The sequence below is a fragment of the Phasianus colchicus genome, chromosome 4, assembly GCF_987193195.1.
Source record: "Phasianus colchicus chromosome 4, bPhaCol1.hap1.1, whole genome shotgun sequence".
NCBI lineage: Eukaryota > Metazoa > Chordata > Aves > Galliformes > Phasianidae > Phasianus > Phasianus colchicus.
Window position 1 is genome coordinate 47814161 of NC_143439.1, and position 24631 is coordinate 47838791.

General features: G+C 34.2%; 1 protein-coding gene across 11 annotated transcripts in view; it reads left to right on the forward strand.

The window, feature by feature from the left end:
* Positions 1–24631, forward strand: part of FRYL (FRY like transcription coactivator) — a 158008-nt gene that overhangs the window by 85931 nt on the left and 47446 nt on the right. For 9 of the 11 annotated variants that reach the window (XM_090139463.1, XM_090139464.1, XM_090139461.1 and 6 more), the window contains 23 exons: positions 2440–2484; positions 4951–5054; positions 5670–5778; positions 7456–7542; positions 8206–8377; positions 9054–9186; positions 9417–9524; positions 10239–10476; positions 11098–11283; positions 11406–11492; positions 12323–12591; positions 12981–13176; positions 14574–14698; positions 16059–16116; positions 17089–17180; positions 17532–17704; positions 18135–18295; positions 18823–18933; positions 19816–19970; positions 20212–20311; positions 21453–21621; positions 22802–23061; positions 24171–24311. In XM_090139463.1, the coding sequence (XP_089995589.1) occupies positions 2440–2484; positions 4951–5054; positions 5670–5778; positions 7456–7542; positions 8206–8377; positions 9054–9186; positions 9417–9524; positions 10239–10476; positions 11098–11283; positions 11406–11492; positions 12323–12591; positions 12981–13176; positions 14574–14698; positions 16059–16116; positions 17089–17180; positions 17532–17704; positions 18135–18295; positions 18823–18933; positions 19816–19970; positions 20212–20311; positions 21453–21621; positions 22802–23061; positions 24171–24311 (3279 nt within the window). The remainder of the gene's footprint in view (positions 1–2439; positions 2485–4950; positions 5055–5669; positions 5779–7455; positions 7543–8205; positions 8378–9053; positions 9187–9416; positions 9525–10238; positions 10477–11097; positions 11284–11405; positions 11493–12322; positions 12592–12980; positions 13177–14573; positions 14699–16058; positions 16117–17088; positions 17181–17531; positions 17705–18134; positions 18296–18822; positions 18934–19815; positions 19971–20211; positions 20312–21452; positions 21622–22801; positions 23062–24170; positions 24312–24631) is intronic. The other 2 variants (XM_090139466.1, XM_090139467.1) reach the window with 1 other exon arrangement.

Here is a 24631-nt window from a genome sequence, read left to right on the forward strand (position 1 = left end):
ATTATGTAATTCTGGAAATGGATATCTCCCTCATGGGGGCCTTCATTTTTGTTCAGCAAAATCTACAGAAGTATCTGCTAGTAAATGCCGTCATCTGCTAGAGAAAGTACAAAGTGTAATTTTTCTTGTGAAGATTACATCTGAGAAAATAATTTATCTCTTCATTTACTGAAGGGACAGAAATTGAATCTCTAGTTCAGAAAATAAATAATGTCTACAGCTTGTGATATATATTTTCCATATAAAAATTACAGTGTCCCTTTAACTATGTGGCTTCAGTTGTTAGCATTGGAAACAAAAGTTGATTGATAAAATGTGGAGATTTTGATGCTTAAAAATTAGGGATTTCTTTTCATAAGTTACTTACAATATTAATTATTGTATATATTCTTTCCATAATTCTGATTAACATAGTTCATGATTTTGCCTAAGCATTGATCTTGATAATTTTAATAAATTTTTTTTGATTGGCCTTTATTTATTCTGGTTAGGTATGAGTGGTGATTCCAAAGCTTATTAGTAAAACATATAAACCAGCATGAAGTCTAATGGAAACAGGGTTAGCTGCTTGGATTGTTAAGGATCATTTTGTTTTCATGACATCTTCCACACTTTTCTGTTGCTTGTTGGGTTTTTGTATTTTTTTCACCTAACATTCTCTTGCAATATTTGCCTAGATTTTTTATGTTGTTTATTTTGCTTACAGAGGCTTCTTTTGCTTTTGTTTTAAAGCTTTTTAAAAAATTCTTACAATCTAGGAATTGCACTTTTCTGGCATAATGTCCATTGCTGATAATGGATGTATTAAAACTATAAAAGCCAGTGAGTTCAACTGGTAGCATGCATTTTATATATTTTTTTAGTTTTGTTAACTACTAACAGCTTAACACATTTATTGTAAGGCTCTATTCAGCAGAAATTTTATATATGAATTTCTGCAACTCAGAATTCACAGTGTCCCGATGCTTTGTCATCAATGAGTTATTTAGGATGTTTTTGGGGTTGCTTTAATTTGGCCTATCAGATACTATAGGTTTTTTTTGTGTGTGTGTGGGTGGAGGGAGGAGGTGCCTAGCTTATGCAGAAACTTTTCTGAGGTTAATCCTAAAAATTACACCTTTACTGTCCTCCTGTGTCTCGTGAATGAATGTTTTCCTTTGTTTCTGAAGCTAATTAAATGCATGCAATCTGTAATAAGTAATCTCATTAATTTATAAATCTGATTTTCACAGCAGTTTAGTCTTTTAGATTTCCCTTTCCCCGTTTTATTTCCTCATTTGCTAGTCACCGAAGGTATTTATTTGCAGTTAAGTATGTAAAATGCAATCAGGATTCCAAACCCATTATCTCCAGCATCTTTGATGTTATTTAATGAAGTAATGCTGACAGTTATTGGGAAATAGTTTGGAGTGCTGAAAAGTTTCATCTAGCCCTGTCACATGGAGAAGTTAAGAACTGCAGCAGTCATAACACCAAGGCCTTGCCACAGAATGCTATACAATGAGCATAGACTGAAGAGGTGACACAAGCTGTGAACTCATGGTGCTCAGTTCATTCCATGATGACTGCCAAGTACTTTCTTTTGCCTGGCAAGGAATGCCCTGTGACCACACTTCGCTGGCAGAAAATTAAGCCCTCTCCTGTTTTGGTGGGGTAAAATCTCACACCTTGACAGCCTCTGTTGTAACTGGTGCACTGTGTTCATACTTGGCGGTATTTCAGTGCAGTTAATTCATTTGGCAGCTACATTGTCCTTGATAACACCTCTGAAGGTACTCTGAATCCTGATCTAGCAAGATTTATTGTACTTGTAAACTGTTTGCACTTGGTTTCAGCACGTGCCCTGTTAGTTACCCTTAGAGCAGCTGTAGCCTGTGGAGAAAACATCCCAACCTATGCAGCCTAAGGTGTTAGTTCTTTTTCTTTCCTGCTGCTAAGCTGTTAACTGCTATGAGGAAGGCTTAAATAGCTGTGGGTCTTGACCACTGCAAATAGCAGATAAGTGAGTAGTAAGGATTGGTTCAGACCTAGAGGCTACCAAATAGAGTGCCTTGGCATATACTGCTCTCACCTTAATCCACTGTTAGCTGGGTTGCCATTGTAGCTTTAAGCTCAGGAGAGCTAAATGTGTTGAATTTCAGCAGTCAGTAACACAAGTCAGTATTGCAAGATCATTTTGCCTGCTTTTCAGACTAGTATTTAGACAAAATAATTTTAGCAGATTTGTCAGAAAATTGATTCTGGCATCTGTACATCTTACAGGGAGAGGAAGGAATGTACAAGAACATTTTTTGCCACTATAGAAAAAAGAGTATTTCTACTGAATAGAGTCCTTGGTATACAGCTATCTGTTGTTTTTGTGCTTTTTTTCATCTAACATGCATGTGCCTCCCATTCTCATGTTTGTTATGTTTTGCTGTCTCACATTGCTTTATTTAGATGCCATCTAACAACAGTATCAGAAAACAAATAGAAACACTGCAGGTGAGTTAATATGTTGTAATAACTCAGTGAAATGTTGCTTTGTCTCGTGTAAATAATGTATTTTGTACTTTTTTATGTTAATCATTGTATTTTGTACTTTCTTTTCTCTGTAAAAAATGCTCTTGGCATTGTTAGGAAGCCACAGGACATGGAATGTTTTAAAGGTCTTTTCTTCAGATAGGGAGCAAAGGAGAAAGACAGAAAACTGATATCAGTTTGTCCTAGGGGGTGAGAATGTGACTGTGAGGTTGCATATCAATATCACAGCTGGTTTCCCTGAACAACAATGCATGTTTCCACTGGAATTAAACTACATATTCAGATGTATGGTTTTTTTTTCTGTTAATTTGTTCCAAAAAATGTCTTGCATGTGAGCAAACTTGAAAGCATTTTCACAGTAAAAAATGTGAAACTGATTTACTGTAACAACTTGCAGTGCACTAACTTGAAAGACTTTTACACTGTTGGTTTTGCAGGTTTTAAAAAGTAGGAAATGTTTTAGTTCAGAACAGAAGAAAAGTTTAACATCAGTATTAAAAAGTACTTTCTTCAGTAAGTGACTACATTTGACTAACATGGAAAAAATGCTGTTTTGTTTCTTGCCTTCATTGAGATATGTTTCATTGACTTGTCTTAATGTGTCATGTTAGACCATTGTAGATTTGCTCTTTTTTTTAATTTTATTTTATTTTATAACTGAGATACAGTTCTTTAAAGTTTATTCTGTAGTTTTCTGATATCATTTATCCATGTGAAAAAATTTAGGATTTGAAACAGAACTGTGTTTGGAAAAAAACAAACAACCCACTAAAGAGAATGCTTTAAAATCTGTCAGACATCAGCTAAAAATAATGAAATGTAGTCAGGTTGTGGGACTAAGTGGACTTGTTTACTGCATTCTAGATGCAGTAATCTCGAAGAGGAAAGGAAATACTGGTCTACTAACAGCAGATATACAACAACCATGCTGTAATTAGACAAAAAAAAAAAAAGCCTTTTTCTTGTAAAATATTTATTTTCTTCCTAGCTGTAGTAAGAGGTAATGAAGCTTTTCAGTTCTTAAGTCCAGAAGTACTGCTGTATTTTTAATGTTTTTACACTTTTAAAAAAGTGAATGCCTATTCACACGTTTTGCTTTTCTGATGAAGTAGCAAGCTTCATCATAACCAGTCAGAATGATAAGCCTTCTCAGCTATGGAGTGTTATAAACCAAATTACATAAGTGTCTGCTACCTGAACTTTTTTTTTTTTTAATTTTGGTTTCCTTTTGAACTGTAAATTATTTTCCCCCTTTGCATTATCAAGTATAAGGAAACTAGAGCATTACTCAAGTGGGTTACTACTACTAAGAAAAGTTCTAAATGCTGCATTATGGGTAGTCTTCGTTAAAGCATGTACAGAATAATTCATAATCTTACTTCGAACATAAAGAACTGTTGGCTTGTAGATAAGCTATGATAAATAATTATGTAATTGTTCTTGGTTTTTTTTGTTTTTTTTTTTGAGTGGGGAGGGGCACAGTTTAAGTTGGTTGAAATCAAAGCTATCACTTTTACACTCTACTTGTCCTGGAAGGACAAAGTAGCAGTGCTACTCTGAACCACTGGCTCGTGATTGAGGCCACAAAAAGTGAAATTAATTGTGTTCAAGCCATCTTGCAGAAACATTGTGTCTTGAAACAGCAAGACTTTCCTAGAGATGGGAAAGAATATATATATATTTTTAAACTGAGACAGTGCCTAAAAAGTTCCACCTGGGAGTCATTTATTTCCAGTTCATAATATTAATTGTGAATTCCAAGAGTCCCATTGAACACTTCAAGATTATAAATACAGTGAGCATCCTTAGCTAAAAAAAAAGAGGTTACTGGAGTTGGTGTGACAAACGTTACCATCACTCAGTGTTCTGAACAATGAAAGAGCTAGAAAGAGCAAAGTTAAGCTCCTAAAAGAAGCTTTAGGATGAAAAAGAATTTCATACCATGCATAATTTATTAATGCTTGCCCTGCATTCTTTTTCTTCTGCACCTGCTACTGTCTGCTCTCATAAACTGAATACTACACTTAGATGGACTTTGTGCCTGATCCTAAGCAGCTACTCCCATGTTTTAGATAAAAATACTAGTTAGTTTGCTATAAAGTGGATATCACTTACTTTCTAAGAAAAGTTCTTTGAGGCAGTATGCTCTTGGTGTTCCTGAGGACTGTTAGTTAATCTTCTGCTTTCAGAGTGAAAGGCATATATAAAGCAATCTGAAATTACTTGTTAAGTATTTAAGTAGTATTGGAAATATGCAATGCACACTTGGTTTTAAATATACACAGTAAAACTTATAGTCAGTATTAAACATGTCAGCTTTCTTTCTTATAAAAAATTGAAAATATTCTCAAAAGTCAGAAGAGTAATAGTATGATCTCCTAAATGTCTTGCAGGCAACAGTAACTGTATTTTTCTTCTATTTTGCAGAATAAAGATCCTAAAATGTCCCGAGTTGCACTGGAATCTTTGTATAGGTTGTTGTGGGTTTATGTTATTAGAATAAAATGTGAAAGCAACACTGTAACTCAAAGGTAAGTTCATTGTGCAAGGGATTCTAAGTTCCTTTTTTTCCCTTGTGATGTTAAAAAAGATCCCAAAGTCACCTTGGGGACGGGCTTGTTGGATAAGTAGACAAACAAAGACTTCATCTTAATAGAGAAAACCAGAGGAACTTGGTTAGTTTGAAGAGGAGAATGAAGAGAGTCCTCACTCTCCTTTTTATATGTGTGTGATGACATAAGTGGATGGAGAGAGAAAAAGCAGGAAATTTAGTTAGCAGGCTCTACTGATACCATAACAAATAGGATCTGAAGTGCCCATCACTAAGTATAGGCTGGAAATGAAAAGAATGAAAAGATGTGTTTTTACAAATTAGCACAGTGAGAATTTGGAGTAGTCATTCAGCATTTGCTCCTCCTCCTGACTGAGTAGCTCAAAAGCAGGATTTTGGTCTGCATGTAAAATAACTCGTTATAATCCCCTCAACAACAGAAGGCTATACTTTAAATGGGAGGTACTGCCTTCTGTGTTATGCAGAAGTCAATCCTGCACTCCTTCTGATTTGAATCCCAACAAATAGGCAATTACAAAAAATTATTCTTAAAACAATTTTTTGACTTCTTACTTTTGTTTCTCAATTCTTGTAGTCGTCTAATGAGCATTGTATCAGCACTTTTTCCGAAAGGATCACGTAGTGTGGTCCCACGAGACACACCTCTGAATATATTTGTGAAGATTATTCAGTTCATTGCTCAGGTAAGAATATATCTAAGTAGAGATACAATATTACGAGTATTATTTGTACAAAATATAAGTTATGGGCTGTTTTTTGAAATATTTGTAGAGTTTAATATATCGAATAAAATTTCGCCAAATAATAATAGAATGACTGATCTGTTTCTTCAAGTGGCAAAATTATTTTCCTTTGAAGTTCAGTAACTATGATTTGTAGATGTTATGATGATTAGTAATTACATTTGTATTGTTCTGTAACGGATGTGTATGTATACATATGAAGATAAATAAAGTACAGTAATAGACCGACTGTATTCCATTATAATATATTTATAAGGGACAAAGTATCTGAACATTAATGTCCATTTGTATTTAGCAGGGAGTCTAACCTCTGTAGACTGGAAGAAAAATTGCAATGTGTATGTTAAGGTGTAGTTCCTACTGCGTTATGATTTGTATTGTTTTAGCTGTTTCTGTTATCTTAATATCAAAATGCAGGGGGTGATCCCACAGGATACAATACTCATTCATCTTTAACCTTATAAATTAGACTTGTTTTTCCATCTTACAGATAGCTTGTCTGTGCTTCTGTTTCCAAAACGACCTACTTCTGTTTATACAGAGATAAAACAGGAGACAAAATCCTTTATGCTCTCAATTTTGTTTCTAGGGTTCTTCATTTTAACACTAAGTTTAAATTATTTTTAATTATCAGATATTTCAACCTGTAAAGCAGCCTAAACTGTAAAAGCTTGTACTTTATTCTTTTGCCTTTGTATCTGAATACAATTTCATGGTGAACTCTTCTGTTGCCCCCTCACCCTAGTTTCAGAATGCTTTTTAAGAGTTCAGTGTATTTTTTTCTTATACTGTGTTAAACAGATGGAGAACTGAAGTTCAGCAGAAAGTAAATGCTGAAGTTTCTATTCTTTGGTATACATTTTCACCAAAGAAGGTACAAGCTGAGTTTTCCATTTGACACTTCTACTAAGGAGATCCTAGGGTCTGAAATCAGGCATTCTCAGAATGAAGTAGATGTAATTAGTAACCTACTGTGTAGGCTTTATTTAACTAACTCAACTGTCATCAATAATAAGAGCTGCCTAACTGAAGCAATTGCTGAAGGAATAAAATATGCTTTTCAAAGGAATGTTCAATTGACTCATGTATCAGACTCATTTGTTCCATTTTCTTTCTAGCACGTATATTACGTTTCTGAACTTGTTCAAGAACTGAGCTGTATTCATTAAAAAAAAAAGAAAGAAAACAGAAAAATGCATTTGCTATGCCAATTTGATATTTTTTTTTCATTTGGCGTCTCTTGTACAGATTGAAACTAAGTCCAGTAGTATATGACCATTCAAAGAAAACCTGAATTGTAAACTGAGTTTGCAAATGCAACCTTAGTTGATGTATTTTCTAACTCACATGGGCTTTACCAGTATATTAATGCCAACATAGTGTATTTTGGCATTTTTAATACATTGCATTAAAGAGTGTTGAACTGTATTACTTTTTTAAGAGTGTTGTTAATTCATAAGAATATGTAAGAAAAATAAATATTTTAAAACTTTTTAAATATCATTTTTGTATTTTTAAACTTCTAAGGCATGATACCCACTGCCTATAAGGAAGAAATTAAGCTATGCATAGAAAGATAAACAAGAGTTTATGTATAAAACCTTTTTTCCTTTATAGGAACGCTTGGATTTTGCAATGAAAGAAATAATATTTGATCTTCTTAGCGTTGGAAAATCACCTAAAACCTTCACAATTAATCCAGAGGTAAAAGAAACTTACTACTTGCATGCAGTGAGAACAGGATGTTCGGGTGAAATTTTTGGAACTGTAGTTAGCTATTTTTGAGCTGACATGAAAACAGATTAATGAATATCAAAAAAGATGTTCTGATAAAACTAAAGAAATAACTAGTTATTACCAGCTAAAGAAATAAATAGTTGTGTACAATTGCTGTCCCATGTCTGGTGAGTAAGCCAGCAATGCTACTGCACTTTCAGCTCATTGCAACTGTAAACCCAGTATGTGTGCTTGTGTGTATACCCATTAAGCCTTTTCTTCAGGAACATCATACCCTGGTCTTACAAAGCCTGTGTAAGAGATGAGATGTAAAAATGTATTTCTTTAGTATATCATTCTAATGATTCATATTAACTCCTTTAATGCTGTTTACTCTAAAACATTAAGTTGATTTGTCCAAGCCAGTTTTGTTGACTGGAATCAGAGATGTGAGAAGGCATTCAACCCTAAAATTTTGTTCTTGATACTTTCATTACACTAATAGGTAATATTTAAATCATGCCTGTCCTACTAATGCTGTCTGCTTACAGAGGGAAAATGCAGTTTGTGTTTTGCCTCATCTGTGTTACTTTAATGTTATAATTCCTTTTGTTTTCTACTTCTTTTTTCTTCCCTCTGTTGCTTTTGAAGAGGATGAATATAGGCCTCAGAGTCTTCCTTGTCATAGCAGATAGCTTGCAGCAGAAAGATGGTGAACCACCAATGCCAACAACAGGAGTTGTTCTTCCCTCAGGAAATACTCTTCGTGTGAAGAAAATTTTTCTTAATAAAACACTGACAGATGAGGAAGCAAAAGTTATAGGTATGTACTGGTCTTTTGGAATTTTACATTCCAATACGTACATAGACGTTCTCAGTTATTCTCAAATAAAACATTTGTATATCTTTATATTTATTTTAATTTTTATGGAGAATTTAGTTGTAGCATGTTTTAACATGATTCTTTAGAGGGAAGCTCTAGACAGTATTGAACTTCTGGTGTCCAAGACTGGATCTGTGGCTTTTTTAAAAACTGTTTTGCACTGCTGGATTAGCACCCAAAATACTGAGTACAATTACTTTGGTAATTAGCATGGAAATTTTTGTTCCTTTGATCCACTCTACAGTGTTCCAAAATACAGCTGCGTTGTAGTGAGACATTTTTTATCCCTTTGTTTTGTTGATCTTCTGCAGATGAAATAGTTGTCTCTAAAAGACAGTCTCAAGCTAGAACTAAAATAGTCGGAAATGAGAAAAGCAACTAATAATTACTTCTCTGTTTATGTTCTTCTCTGAAGGAAACTTCTACTTTCATACAATACCTCCTACTGCTTGCTTGATATGCTTCTTTTTGACACTTAAAATTAGTTTAATGACAGGTTTTGTACAATAAGGAATTTGTCCTAAGCTGAACGTGGTATATATTTTAATAAGAATGTGAAAAATAAGTGAGAATATGCAATAGTGAAAGAGGTGGTTGGAACTCTTTGCCTTTTCAGGAATGTCAATATACTATCCTCAAGTAAGAAAAGCTCTGGACAGCATTCTTAGGCATTTGGACAAAGAAGTTGGAAGGCCCATGTGTATGACTAGTGTGCAGATGTCCAATAAAGAACCTGAAGACATGATTACGTAAGTATAGAATTCACTGTCACACTTACATTATATATTACTCTTGTGCTGTAATGTTTCATATTACTACATTACAAATTTAGGCTTTTTGTTTGAATATTAAATTCATTCTGACTTCATTAATTAATGCTAAAAATTTTGTAGTACCTTCTTAAGTTTTGACCTAAGATTGAAAATCTTTGTGATATACTGATGTGGATTTTCCTATTGTTTACAAACTGGTTTTGTAGAGGTGAAAGAAAACCTAAGATAGATTTATTCAGAACATGTATTGCTGCTATTCCAAGATTGATTCCAGATGGTATGAGCAGGACTGACCTCATTGAATTGCTTGCAAGGTAAGAGAAATAAAATTTTAGAGAATATTCCTTTTTAAAAGCTCCTTATATAGTATAGAGTATGTCAGTCAACTTGCTATAAAGTTCAAGTCCACTGTGTACAGATCAATCACTCTTATTCTTGCCTGCCTTCAGCAGTTGTGTCTGCAGATAGGTAGTCTGAGCATTCAGTGAGAACAGATAGTTGGAGTATGTGCAGGCAGTCTTCGCTTATTACTGGAGCAATAAATTTTTCTTCTGTTTATTTATTTGTTATATTTCATTTTTTAATATAGTCTTGGTGTAGGAGAACAGTTCAGCTTGTAGTTTTGGAATTACAAGCTCATTTGCATAGAATGTGTTGAATTATACATATGTAAATGTTAGTTAAGGTGGGCAAGAGTAATTAAGGCTTTTGTAACACTTTTTCCTCCACGCTGAGCTCTAAGACGGTTGCTCAGTTGCATGCAGATAAGCACATATACAAAAGACATGATTATCTCTCATGAAAATTGTTTGTACTCGGTTTTCTGAGGTCTTACTTTATTTTGCTATATTTCTAGCAGGGTCTTGTCTTAGCTAGTTGCAAATATATTCAGTGCAGAGAATGCATCTTTGTGAAAGTATTCTGTATTGTACAGTAAAGACAGAAGGCAGCACCAAACTTTAATTCATAAAGGCTGGTTAAGAATATGCAATTCTAGGGTTGATGATACTGGTATTTTTTCTAAACAGGCTGACAATTCATATGGATGAAGAACTCCGTGCCTTGGCTTTCAATACACTCCAAGCATTAATGCTTGATTTTCCAGATTGGCGAGAAGATGTTCTTTCAGGATTTGTATATTTTATTGTGCGTGAAGTGACTGACATCCACCCAACGCTTCTTGACAATGCAGTAAAAATGTTAGTGCAGCTCATAAATCAGTGGAAACAAGCAGCCCAAATGCATAATAAAGCCCAAGATGCTCAGGTATTTTAAATACCATCCTTTAATATCAAAACATAATTTAATCTATATGCAGTTTTGTTAGTATGTTTTTTTTATTAATGTAATAGAAATTCAGTTTACTTTCTTACAATGCTGAAGATATTTAGACCTATTATTTTATTTTTTCCCAAAAATTTAGTTTAATATTAAGTACTCTCTAAACACTGATTAATTGCCACATTTTTCTTTACATCAAATTCACCATGTGGAATTGGAAATATTAAATAGCAGTTTAAACAGCAGAGCTAGCAAAAAAGCACCATTTTCCACTGACTAATAGAAAAGAGGTACAAGGGTTATAAGATATTATTTTATACAATATTAATTATGAGAGAAAGTCATTTACTCTTTAAATTTTGCCCTCGTTGCATCACTTATGTGAGGAAGTAAAATAAGAAGTACTTTCTTGTGGTATTTGGACTGAATTCAGAGAGAAATAAATACAAGCTAGCTGATGCTGTGCCATTTTCATAATTTAAAATATGGCAAGTAGACAAGACCTAAGTATCTTATCATTAATTCTGTCATCACTAATAATGACACTATAATGTGATTATGTTTACTTTTTCCTTCATTTGTTTAACTTCTGTGCTTATTTCTTAGCGTGGTGTCTCCAGTGGGGCTGCCCATACCCTTCCTCTGGAGAGGACCCTTTATTCCAACGTATTTCATGTGGTGGAAGGCTTTGCTTTGGTCATTCTTTGCAGCACAAGGCCTGCAACGAGAAGATTAGCAGTCAGTGTGCTCAGAGAAATAAGGGCCTTGTTCACACTTCTAGAAATTTCTAAGGTAAGAGTTGATTATCCATTCAAAAAAAGCTTGATGAAAGAATGCTGTTTTTCTTGACTTTGTGATTTTTATGTTTTTTGTTTTCTTTTCTTTTGTTTTGTTTTGTTTTTTTTTTTTTTTAGAGTGATGATGAATTGGCTATAGATGTAATGGACAGACAAAGTGCTTCTATCCTGGAGAGTTTCATACATCTTACTGGTGCTGATCAGGTAGGAGAGGTTTTATCTTAAACTTGAGTGTAAGATGATGCATTTCTGTAAGCATTTTGGTATGTCTTTTAAATCACAGTGTCATTATATTCAAGCTAATTTCATCAACAGTTTATCAGCTTAAAAAAAAAAAAGAAAAAGAAAAAGAAAAAAACAGCAAAAAAACATCCAGGGCCACCAAAGCTATTTTTCAGAACAAAAATTGAGGAGTGATTTGAGGCTGACAACAACATTGTATGGTTTTTGATTGACCACAACACAAACACACACACTTCTTTTTCTGTTTTTGTTGTTGTTGTTTTTCATTTGTTTCTTTTTCCCCAACTGGTTCACAGGTTACAAGTTCAAGGAAAGACCACTGACTTTTTCTGTCATTATGCAGTGTCTAACAAGCAGTGTTTCCTTTAGCCACAATGAGAGCATTATACATAGCTGAAGAAGAGCTGAATTCCCTTGTTATATACTTATCTTAAACTATTAATGGTCGAAGAGAAGCTTTACTGTGTTTAGGCTTAGGAAATGAATTGTATTTTAGTAGCAAGACTTTAAGAGTCTGGAATCCTTTGGGAGAATAAGTCGTCATGAGTCAAATGCCATTTTTTAAAAATAGTTTACTTAATATTTATTTCCTTTCCAACGTGTTTCTATCGCTGCTCATATTAGGAGCTTCTCTAAAACAGCATGAATTAAATAATGTGTTTTAACTATGTCTAAATGTGGTTTTGACACTAACATTTCAGAATGAAAATCTAGAAGTGAAAAAGTATTACTTAATATGCATAGAAATTAATTGGTTTTTTTATTTGTTTGGTTTTTTTTAATGCATACAGACTACTTTGCTATACTGTCCCAGTTCAGTGGATTTACAGACTTTGGCTGACTGGAGTTCCTCTCCAATCAGCCACCAGTTTGATGTGGTCAGTCCATCACATATATGGATATTTGCGCATGTGACTCAAGGCCAAGATCCATGGATTATAAGCCTTTCAAGTTTTATGAAGCAGGAAAATCTTCCAAAACACTGCCCAACAGCTGTAAGCTATGCTTGGATGTTTGCTTATACCAGACTCCAGATGCTGTCTCCGCAAGTGGATATAAAGTAAGCTCATTTCTAAAAGAGATACAGTCTAATTTACTTGTATTGTTTCAAGACTCATCATCATTCTAATGCTGTTATGTTTCGGTGAGGCAGCGTGCGCTCCTAATATTTTCTATGGATTTCATTCATTCATAAAACAAAAAGTTAGAGCAGTTCTATTTGGAAAAATATATTACCTGCTGTAAAGATTAATTCATACCTTAGGCAATATTGCAGTTCAACAAGTTTGACTATAAAAGCATACATTATTGATGTACAAGGCTACTCTATAATTTATTTGGAGTATGCTACATTAACAGAAATAGACACACAACTTAAAAATAAATTCAATAGAGAAATGAAACCTCAGGCATTATTTACTATATTGTGCTTTTTTTTTCTTTAAATAGCAGCCCTATCAATGCAAAGAAAGTGAATACAACTACAAGCAGTGACTCCTACATTGGGCTCTGGAGAAACTACCTGATTCTTTGCTGCAGTGCAGCATCTTCTTCAAGCTCCTCTACTTCCACTGGCTCTGTGAGATGTTCCCCTCCTGAGACGCTGGCGTCTACCCCCGACAGTGGTTATAGCATTGATTCAAGAGTAGGTTCTTCTAATGATTGCTGTATATACTGCAACTATATTTTATTGGAAGTAGAACCACTTGAGGCTTATGAGAGCTATCATGATTGTTAGAAGGCTGTGTAATTTATCTGAAAATGTTTAAAATGCCTTTTTTCATTTGTTTTGGATAACGTTCAGTTTGTTTCTTTCAACCTATACTATAAATGCATTTCTATCTGTGGTTTTTTCAGGCAAAATTTAATCACATAATGAAAACATTAACCCAGTTTCAAAGTCTTATCTGGTGATAATGAGGAAATATTTTGTCTTCTGTTCTTTTTATTTTTATTTTTATTTTTTTTCTGTCAGAAGACCTCTGTAATTCTGAGCAAATAGCCTCACACTTCTCCACTAACTGAGGCAGTGTTCTCTTCAGTCACTATACTTCGTTATATTTTTCCTAACCACAGTTTTGTCTGCATTACTTCATGTTACATGCAGACATGGTTGGGTGTTCTTTTGGTGTTGTTTGTTTTTTTTTTTAATCTCCTCTTTGGCTTCCTGTAGAAGATAGAGTAAAGGCAGTGAAGATAACTCATAGATTGTACAGCAGATTTTTGGCAGAAGCAGTCTGTTCCAGTTGTTACTAGTTGATTCTGTCCTTAAATCTGAGAAACTGCAAAATGAAATTTTAACAGGCTTGCTTTTCTTCCTAAAGAAACAGAAGATCTTCTAAGATGTTTGTAAGCTCTCCTCTAAACTGAAAGTGCAAGTGTGAATTGGAGAGGTAACAAAATTCTCATTAAGGTTTTTCTCTGAAAATGAAATATGGAAATGTTCCTATAATCAGAATGTCTTCCAGATAAGCATGGAAGAGCCTCAGAAATATATTATTCAAAGATGGCCACGTAAACCTCTAAGTCTCTGTTTATTTTTGATTTTCAAACCTTTGGAGATGCCTCTCACGTGGAGGATGTAAAGCTATGTAGTGCCGTTGCTTCTCGGCTGCCTGTAAAGGTCTTGCATAGATGCATACTCAGCTCTTTTTGAAGAGTCATTGGCCCTAGTAACAGTCTATTTCAGCTCTCTTGTGTACTTAGCACAGAGCCTCCGTAGGTTGCCGAACAGATGGGATGAAGTCTTCCCAGAGGCTTTTTAGGTTCAGTGACAAAACAGAAAAGTTCAGGGCAGATAACTACTGATTTTTCTTCTCAATTATCTTTATTCACCTTGTTCACCATCTTGTTCAGGGAAAGGATGTGCATTTTGTACCATTTCTGATATTTGATTTCCAGGCCAAAGGTCGGAAACCTTGTTTTTATCATGAGTAGTTCAGATCAGTACTTAAGAATCTGCTATTGTAGCAAATGTTTTAATCTCTCTACCTGCATGTTGGATGACTACTTCATTCAGGTTTATTCTGATTTTCTTCTTAGATCATTGGCATTCCATCCCCTTCTTCCTTGTTTAAGCACATAGTTCCAATGATGCGCTCTGAGAGCATGGAAATTACAGAATCCCTTGTGCTGGGACTTGGCAGGACCAACCCAGGAGCTTTTAGGTAATTGCTGTGTTTCATCTGGTTTTATGCTGATGAGTACAAAGCTGGGGAAACAGAACTAAAAAAAAGGCATTCTTAAGCATTAAAAAATCTGTGAAAACTGATTATCATTCTTTTCTAGCACTTAGCTGTGTGACAATGATATTTTTAGAAGCTGAACTAATTTTATTATTTTTATGCCTTTTATTGGTATTAAAGACTGCCCTATGGAGGAAGAGACTATGGACTGTTGACATTTACAATATTAGTTAGTCATAGCTGTAGAGGTACTAAACATAATCGATAACACCACTTAACCCTGCTAGAATACTCATTTTCTCTTTTATTTTCTATTATTAATCACATGTCTAGTTTGTTGTGTACTCTTTACCAAAAGCCAACATTTGAGTGTGTTTTACCAAAAAACCTTATAATGAAAAAAAAAAAGTTTTTTGTTGTTAATCTGAACAAAAATATGAAACTATCCACGCTTAAGTCTCATGTAATTTAATGAAAGTTTTTGCAACTTTCTGAACACCTTAACATATTTCCTGAAAGAGGACACCTGTAGCAGGGGAATCAGTCATTTAACATGAAAACTTCAGTGGATGATGCTTTTGGTATGTCTAAATTAGAACAGCGCTGAAAGTACACAGAAAAATGTGGGACACAGGGACACACTGCAGCAAACTTAAAACAGAGGAGGTAATTACTATACTATCAATTGTAAAAGTAGAATTAGTAAGTTTTACCTCAGTGTGCTGTCTGCATAGATCCACACTGCTGATCTCTTTCATGTTCCTTTGCCCCTCTTCATGGAGTCGTGAGATAATTGGAGTTTGGCAGAAGGAACTGAGAAAAGACTGTGAGGCTTCAGTGCAAATTGGAAATGTAACCACAGCATCAATTCATTGCTTTTCAGTTTTCATAGAGACTAGACTGACTAGTCTGTCAGCATATCATTATTGGCCTTAGAGAAGCAATGTTTATTAACAACTAAATGCACAGTGACAGTTGCAAGAGCATAATATGATTAGCTGCCAACATCATTTTTGTCTGATAGCATCTATTTGCAGCATAAGGCTTTGTTAAACCTTGACTGTGAATGTGAATGAAAATAATATCTGATAGAAATATAACTTAGAACTTTTTAAATGAAAATTTAGTGTAATTATTGAGAAATCCATTTGTTGGTTTGTATTTAAATTAGGAAAATCTTCTCAGAAACATCTCTTGTAAATGCTTGTTTATTTCAGAAAGCTATAAGTAAAACCTAAGGGTGTTTTAAATGAAATTTTAACACTTACTATGAAACATCTTTCAGTTAAGATGATAATTTAATGGTTGTTCATATTCTTTTGATTATTTTATTTTAATTCAGGGAACTAATAGAAGAATTACATCCTATAATTAAGGAAGCACTTGAAAGAAGGCCAGAGGTAATTAGATGTTTTTCCTATATTAGGCACAGAGTTTTAGCTATCTTCTCAAAAATGATAGTAAATAACTGTTAGTTATGCTTCTGCACCTAAAAGCTGTCAATATACCAGGTAACAAAATGAAATGCTCCTTTTCAAATTAGTGTGAGCTGTTTACAGTAGAAGAGTTCTGTTTTGAACTCTGTATTATTCTTGTATCAAAGGAGTTTAGTTTTGATCAACTAGAAATTACTGTAAGCTTTTCCACATTCTTTAATTTGTGTTGCTTAAGCATAGTTTAACATAGTTAAATACTGCTTGCAATTAGTAGTTCCTAAGATGGCATTGATTTCCACTGTCAACCAGCTGTGTTTAGTTCTTTAAAATGGAAATGGCTGTGAGCTCACCTGGCTGTCTGCACTGAATAAAAATCTTCTGATGGAGAGGATGTTTTACTGTAGGATTTAGAAGCCCCTGTAGGTATCCACAGAAATAATCTCTGTGAACACAAACGCAGATGATTATTCAGTATTTTTTTATGGTAACTGTTGTATTCATGTTAATAAACTCATAAACTAATAAATTCATAATTAAATACAGATGATGAGAAGGAACATGACTTTGTTTCAGAATGTTACTGGATTATAGTGTGTTTTCTTAGTCTTACACGCACAGAAAGATTGGTATTGTACTTCAGTTCATTGTTTTACATGTCACACTTCATGACAGGAGAGTGACAAAATAAAAAGTGTATTATTTTGTTAATATGTATAATAATAAACTTAGTGTATCTTGCAGTTACAAAAGGAATAACTTCTCTTTTACTGCCTGATCTGTTAAGATAGGTAGGCATTTTGGTAACTAATCATAGAAGTTTTGCACCCCTGATAATTCATGCTAATTGTTATCTAAATATCATAATGCTTTTTTGTGCCATGCAGTTTTATGTTTATTTCCCACTTCATCTAATTCTGTGTTTCCTCTGTTGAGCAGAACATGAAACGACGCAGGCGTCGAGATATCTTACGTGTACAACTAGTACGAATATTTGAACTGTTGGCAGATGCTGGTGTCATTAGTCACAGGTGGGGGCTGCACTGATAAGCAGGATCACTATGTAATATAGATATCTATAGTGAAGTACTATTAATTAATTTGTTGTGTTTCTAAAATAGCAATTTCTTCATTAACAATTACTCCCAGTGTAAGAACTAATTTTGTGGAAGGATGAGCGAGCTGTGAAAAATAAGATTTGCTTATTTGTTTACTTTCACTGGTGTTTTTTATACAGCAAGGAAACAAGCTTAGGGAAAAACTGACTTTGAATTCAGTGTTTGCAATGACGAGGTTTATTAAAGAGATAAGGATTGTTTTTTGTTGTTTTTTTTTTTCAAAGGTGTATATTTAGCATACAGTTTAATTTTTTTATTTTTAAGTGCAAGTGGTGGCCTTGATAATGAAACACATTCCCTCAACAACACTTTACTTGAGTATGTTGATCTAACAAGACAACTCCTAGAAGCAGAGAATGAAAAGGATTCTGATACATTGAAAGATATCCGATGCCATTTTAGTGCCTTAGTGGCAAATATCATTCAAAATGTTCCAGGTATGTAAAAAGATATTGATAACTTCTGACAGACTGTTTTTATTTTATTTTTTTTTAAAGCATCAAAAAAATTCTACTTACCTGAATTTTCAGAGTGCATTAATAAAAATATACAATCAGTTCTGAACACAGCTTCAGCAATGAGAGTTCTTAAGAGAGGTGTCTGACACTGTTTAGAAGCTACAAGTAATTTTCTCATCTAGCAAAAGTCTTCTTGGCTGGCAATGCATTTACATTTTTTAGATTAATAAATAGCTTTTCCTTATACCTCAGTGACATTAAGCATGATAACAGTAAAACTACATCCAGCTATTATGATTTTGAAATAGAGTGTCTTTATCTTTTCCCTTTTATAGTCTGATTCTCTTTTATGTACATTATTTTTAAAAATGATAGAAAAAGTGTTTCTAACTTTATTCTTTTCTTTCAGTCCACCAGAGAAGAAGTGTCTTTCCACAGCAAAGTCTCCGCCACAGTCTATTTATGTTGTTCAGTCATTGGGCAGGTCCTTTTAGTATCATGTTTACTCCCCTGGATAGATACAGTGATAGGAACATGCAAATAAACAGACACCAATACTGTGCATTAAAGGTATTTTAATACTTTCTGAACTTTGAAAATAAATTCCCATATTGATTTTGCTCATATATATTTAACATCTCGGCTTTTTGGACATAGTTTTCATATGCTCATCATTTATGACTTTGTTATTTCTCTGTTCTACCTACTTGCTCAGTTTTGATAATTTGTTTTTTGCATACTGTAAACCATTGCACTTAGTGTAAGAATTATGTAAAATTACTAGTAAATGTTGACTTCCCATGACTTCTCAGCTGCCTAAGGAGAAAGACTTTCATGTAAAGTTCATGAATAATAAAAATGTCATATAAAACTTTTGCATAAGTCAGCTTTTCACTTTTAGCTTTTACTTGGGAGTTCAAAATAACCTGATTTGATTGAAGTATTTCTTTAACAAAATGTTATTTGTTTTTTTGTTAGCCTTAGTCTTTCTGTCAGAATCTGTCAGAATAGACTATAGTTTTCTGGGATTTTAATGGGCTTGATAAAAACACATCTGCTGTATCTGAGTTATTGAAATGTGGTTTTACTTTCTAAAGGCTATGTCTGCTGTACTATGTTGTGGCCCTGTGGCAGATAATGTTGGGCTCTCATCTGATGGCTATTTATACAAATGGCTGGATAATATTCTGGATTCACAGGATAAAAAGGTAATGCAGGCAGTGTAAATGTTGGTTTGCAATGATCAGTACTTTTTAACCTAGGCATTCGTGAATTATTGTGGTCACATTGACCCAAGGGCTATAGAATGGCTTACGCCCAAAGCTCTTAGGAGTGTGTAGTTTTGCCTTGTCCTTGACACGTGCAATCACCAAGTTGAGGAAGGCAGTCACCAGGCACATTCTGAGCACAGACAAAGCAGAACTGAAGAGGAAAGGACTTGAAACAGTCTTATAATTTATAAACTAATCAGCTAGATAAAGTTGTAGTAATAAGCACAATCTTCAGAAACTTAAAAGGAGACAATGTGAAGTCTGTGAAACTCGAGCCTATTGATGAGGCCCTGTGGAATTCTGAAGACCAAACTTTACAGCTATTTAGTAAGGCAAGCTTTGCATCTATCTGAAAAATGGGCCTTAATTGCACCAATACTATGATAGCATAAAATTACTGCTCCAGTGGGATAGATTTAAGGGATTATGCAAGTCTCCAGATGGATGAGTCCCTTGTATCCCACTGTGGAATACCTGTCTATATTTAAGTGCTTTTCTGTTTCTGACTTTAGATCTGTATTCAGAAAAGAGTAAATAGCACAATACGAACTGAGAAAAAGGAATGTTAGAAATATCTAGTTATTTACTTCAGTAATCTTCTACTGTGTGTACAAGTTGTATGTTAAACAGTTTGATAGGTAATCTGTTGTTATTTTAAACTGTGGACTCATTGTTTTTAGCTGGAATAATTTTTGTGTATTACAGATGTTTTGGATTAAATATCTATTTCCCTCTTTTATGCCATTTTTATAAGTTGGCCCTTTTTTATTTTTTTATTTTATTTTATTTTATTTTTAATTGGTTCATTTCTGAATACAGGTTCACCAGCTGGGCTGCGAGGCAGTTACGCTGCTCTTGGAGCTCAACCCTGACCAGAGTAACCTCATGTACTGGGCCGTAGACCGGTGCTATACAGGTTCCAAGCGGGTAGCAGCTGGCTGCTTTAAAGCCATAGCCAGTGTGTTTCAAAACAGGTACTGCAGAATTTTTCAAAACTTTCATTTTCCAAGCATAATTTCATTTAGAACATCTTTTGCTCCCTTCAAGAGTAGAGATCACTCCTGCTCATGTCTATGTGTTACTAGAGAAGCTTTCCGAAATGTTATGTTATTCCATTTCACATCCCCTAAGAAATAGCTTTTACTTAATAAATTCAAATTAAAAAAAATAAATCAAATTAATGTTATTTATTTCATGCTTGCAATTTTTCCCTAGGGATTACCAGTGTGATACAGTGATCCTTCTAAATCTGATACTGTTTAAAGCAGCTGATTCCACTAGGGCTATCTATGAAGTTGCTATGCAACTATTACAGGTTTGTAAGCTAATTTTGATTCAATTGTTTTTGTTTTAAAAATTAGAACAATCTCTGTGCATTGAACATAACCACAACAAAAGCCACAAAGATATTTCTGGTAGTATTTAGTTGTTCTTTCAATAAGAAAATTTGATGTATGGTTTTTTTTCTCTGTCTTTATAGATAGTTAACCTAGATCCTTACTTGACCTAAGTAATGTCAGCAAAATGTGTGTTTTCAAGAAGTAAGCCTTAAAGACTTACATTTTCACAGCATATGCTTTTTTAAGATACAAAACCTAAATGAAGATTTTTCTGATTTGACACTACAGAAGTGTTGTATAGATCAGTTTTTTAAAAGCTTCTCAGAGAGGTGTGTTGCTTCTGTTCCTTTGCTCTCTTTACTGATATAGCTGTCAGTTTCCTGATTTTTGCTTTGGTGCCAAACATTTTCCTTATCCATCAACACGGGGAGGGGTTAACAGAATTGTTAGTCATTTACTTCTGTTAATTCCTTTCCAAGGACGTTTAGCAGTAATACAGGCAGCACTAATATTTAAATATATATATATAGATGTACTGCTCATTGCTCATACCAAAAGTCATCTCAGAGGTTCTTCCCAGGGTCCTTGTCAGCTAAATTAAGCAGTAAAATCCTTTCTGAAGTTGTACTGTTGCTGATGTGTCAACACTCACAGCATTCTCCCTTTCAGTCCCATCTTTTTTATCAAGTGAACGCTGCTGCTTAAGACCAGCCAAAATTAATTTTGAATGTGCTGAACTGCTTTAGCCTCCCTCTGCATCTCTGGCACATCAAAGATTGCATTTCTTCTATGATTGTCTCAAGCAGAAATAATATTGTTTGGAAATAAAAGTACTCAATGGTATTTTTCAATTTATCACGGAAAAATATGTATTGGATAAGTTATTTTGAGAAAGCAAACCTCAAGAATTTTTCATTGAGAATGCATCAAATGAAATGAGTGTTAGCTATTCAGTGGAATTGCCACAGTGTTTGTGGATACAGGAGATGTACGGAGACCTATCAGATACGAGGCATTAAATGGGAGTAGATGCATAAATTTTAAAGGTGATTTTTAAATAAAAACTTCTAATATAACTCTGTACAGAGCTTCAATTTATGAATGTTGCTGTTGTAGATCTTGGAACCAAAGATGTTCCGTTATGCTCACAAACTGGAAGTTCAGAGGACAGATGGAGTTTTGGGACAGCCTTCTCCTTTACCACATCTGTATTCTGTGTCATACTATCAACTATCAGAAGAATTGGCAAGGACTTATCCTGAGCTAACACTTGCCATCTTCTCAGGTATGATTTAAAATAAGTCAATATAAAGATTATCAGGTCTGAAACCTTTTACAAAATGTATGGTTCATAATTCACTAAAATAAGGAACACAAGATAATGTCTTCATAAAAGTGGAGAAAACTGATTTTACTGATTAGGAATTTTTATTTCTATTTGTAATATATTAAAGAGGAAACGAATCAGTAGATATTTTACTGACTTTTTAATATATTAAAGAGAAATCATGTATTAATAAAATAATTTCTAAATGATTTTCAAAAATATTCTTTTGTTATTCTTTTTAGTATTTTTGTTTACTGTAGATTACTTAAAAATAATATTCTGTAGCATCTTAAATAGCTGCAGAATAATAATCTCTCATATAAATTTAAAAAAAAAAAAGAGCAAGGACAAATGTAAGAAAAGTTTTAAAGTGCTTTTCTGCCAAATTGGCACATTTTACATGCTTTAGGTTTTCAGCTATCTCCTCAATTAGAGGAATTTTTTTCTAGGTAATAATTTTTAAAACTTACTAAACACAATATGATATGGTATAGTGTATTTTTTCCCTTTGGTGACTTGAATTGGTTTGTCCTTACTGTTTATATAGGAAAGGAGCAGTGCTGAAACTCTACTCATCAGTCTGGTTTGCCATGTTTTTAACCATGTAATGTGCAATGCATACTTCTTTCATCAGTTTTGTCCTGGAAAGCATTACTTGTGCTTTCTTCTCCATAGAAATGAAACTGGCGCATAGAGATTGGATTTTGTTTACCATTTTCAGTGAAAAGCTACTAACAGAATAAAACTAGCTTGTATTTTGCAAGAGTTGGTAAATGAAACAAGCATAAAGTAGAGAGAGAGAATGTTAGGCTTTATCAGAACTTTAAGCAATTAAGAAAACTATCAGAACATAGTATACACTTGCTTGTTTGTGCATGCAAATCTATGTGTGTGTATATGCATACAGCAATTCAGCTTCTTCAACTATGCTGTTTGTCAGAAGAGTCTTCAACTAGCTCTACTGGAGAATAGATGACGGTTATGAAGTAGCACAAGTCAGTTAAACAAAATTATGTCAGTATTGGTGTTTTTTCTATGTTAGTGTGGTTTACTGGATTCATAGTAGTGATTGTTATTAGCAAAATAATTCCAATTAATGTTCCACAATTTATCTCTGTATATAATCTTCGAATCACAGAAGTAAGTCAGAGAATCCAAACGGCTCACCCGGCTGGGAGACAGGTGATGCTGCATTATCTGCTGCCATGGATGAACAATATTGAGTTGGTAGACTTGAAACCTTTGCCAACCATTCGGCGGCAAGATGAAGATGAAGAAGATTCTTTGAAGGATAGAGAAATAATGGTAAACAGTAGGCGCTGGCTACGAGGTGAAGGCTGGGGATCACCGCAGGCTACAGCCATGGTCTTGAACAACCTTATGTATATGACTGCAAAGGTAAAAACAAATTGGTATTCCAGGAGACTGTTGTGTTTAGGGAGAATACTGTTCAGAGATACTGTGTTACAGTCTTCCAAGAGTTACTGCTCATATTAGTCTGCTTACTTGTGAATACGCAAATTATAGTTTTGAGTTGTTATAAGAAATATGTAATATAAATAGTTCAGTAGCTATTGCATATAGCAGTTACATAGAACTGTTTTTCTATATAGATGTCTATTTCAGTAGATAATACCTAGTCCACTTTGTACCTATGATCTCAAAATGGAATTTTGGAAGTAAATCTGCTGGATAGAGCAAATTCTTAGCTACAAAACAACATTTTTTCACATGGGATCCACCATTAGCTATGCATTTTCACCAGCAATAAACAAGAGCCCGCATTCCGTGCTTGTCAAAACCTGCACCAGTGGAGGTGACCCACTGTTGTCACTTCTGAAACACACCACTCACTGCCTCATAATACTCACAGGCACTGTTTGGTCTCCATAAATGTTCAACAAGTGTTGATGAATGTCAATGCGTGCCATTTTTTTCCACATGGGGAAATTTGGCAACATACCTTTTCTACATATGCAGTTCCATGTTAGATGGCATTTTGTCAGACTGTCCCTCTGTTGCCATCCATCACACAGCAACAAAATATAATGGAATATTGGTGGGGAAGTTCAGCCTCTACTGCCATTCCATCGACACCCACTTCTAATGTCACTGACCAACATAATAAAAGAGGAGACATTACTTTTGAAGCAGCTCTTGTAAAATAATATAGTTACTGTATATAAATAACAAAACTTATTTTAGTTTTTAATATTTTTATTAAAGCAGTAAAATAAAAGAGCAATGAAAGCATAAAACTAGTAAGATATCATCTGATGGGATATACGTGAGGGGTATTCTCTCTTATAAAAGTCTGGTAAAGAGACACAGTCGGATTTTCTAGTTGAATATCTGACTGTAACTCTATAAATTCCATCTGAAAAATTTATTTATCTCAAATGAAAATGGAGTTGTAAATATATGAAAAAACTGATGATTTTTATTTGCAGTCTGAAAAAAAATATTCTGCTGGAGTTTTCAGGAGAGATATTTACTTTGTTTTCCAGTACGGTGATGAAGTGGCTTGGTCTGAGATTGAAAATGTCTGGACTACTTTGGCAGACAGCTGGCCGAAGAATCTGAAAATAATTTTGCACTTCCTGATCAGTATCTGTGGAGTGAACAGTGAACCCAGCCTTTTGCCTTATGTAAGTACATTGTATGAGTCTCCTTATTGTCACTGGTGTTTTAGAAATAAACTCTAGCAGTAAAGATCACCAAGCAAAAAATATGAGGTAGTACTTCTGATATAGGTATCATATGGGTACCCTGATATGGGTACTGCAGTGTAATAGTATCACTCCATGTTTTATGACCAGTGTACACTGTGAATAAATAAAGTGCAAAGTGTACATAAACCTGAAAGGAGGGTACAAAGCAAAGAGCCAGACTCTCTTTGGTTGTGCCCAGTGCCAGGGTGAGGGAGAGGGCACAAACTGAAAAACAGGGAGTTCCCTTTCAGCATCAG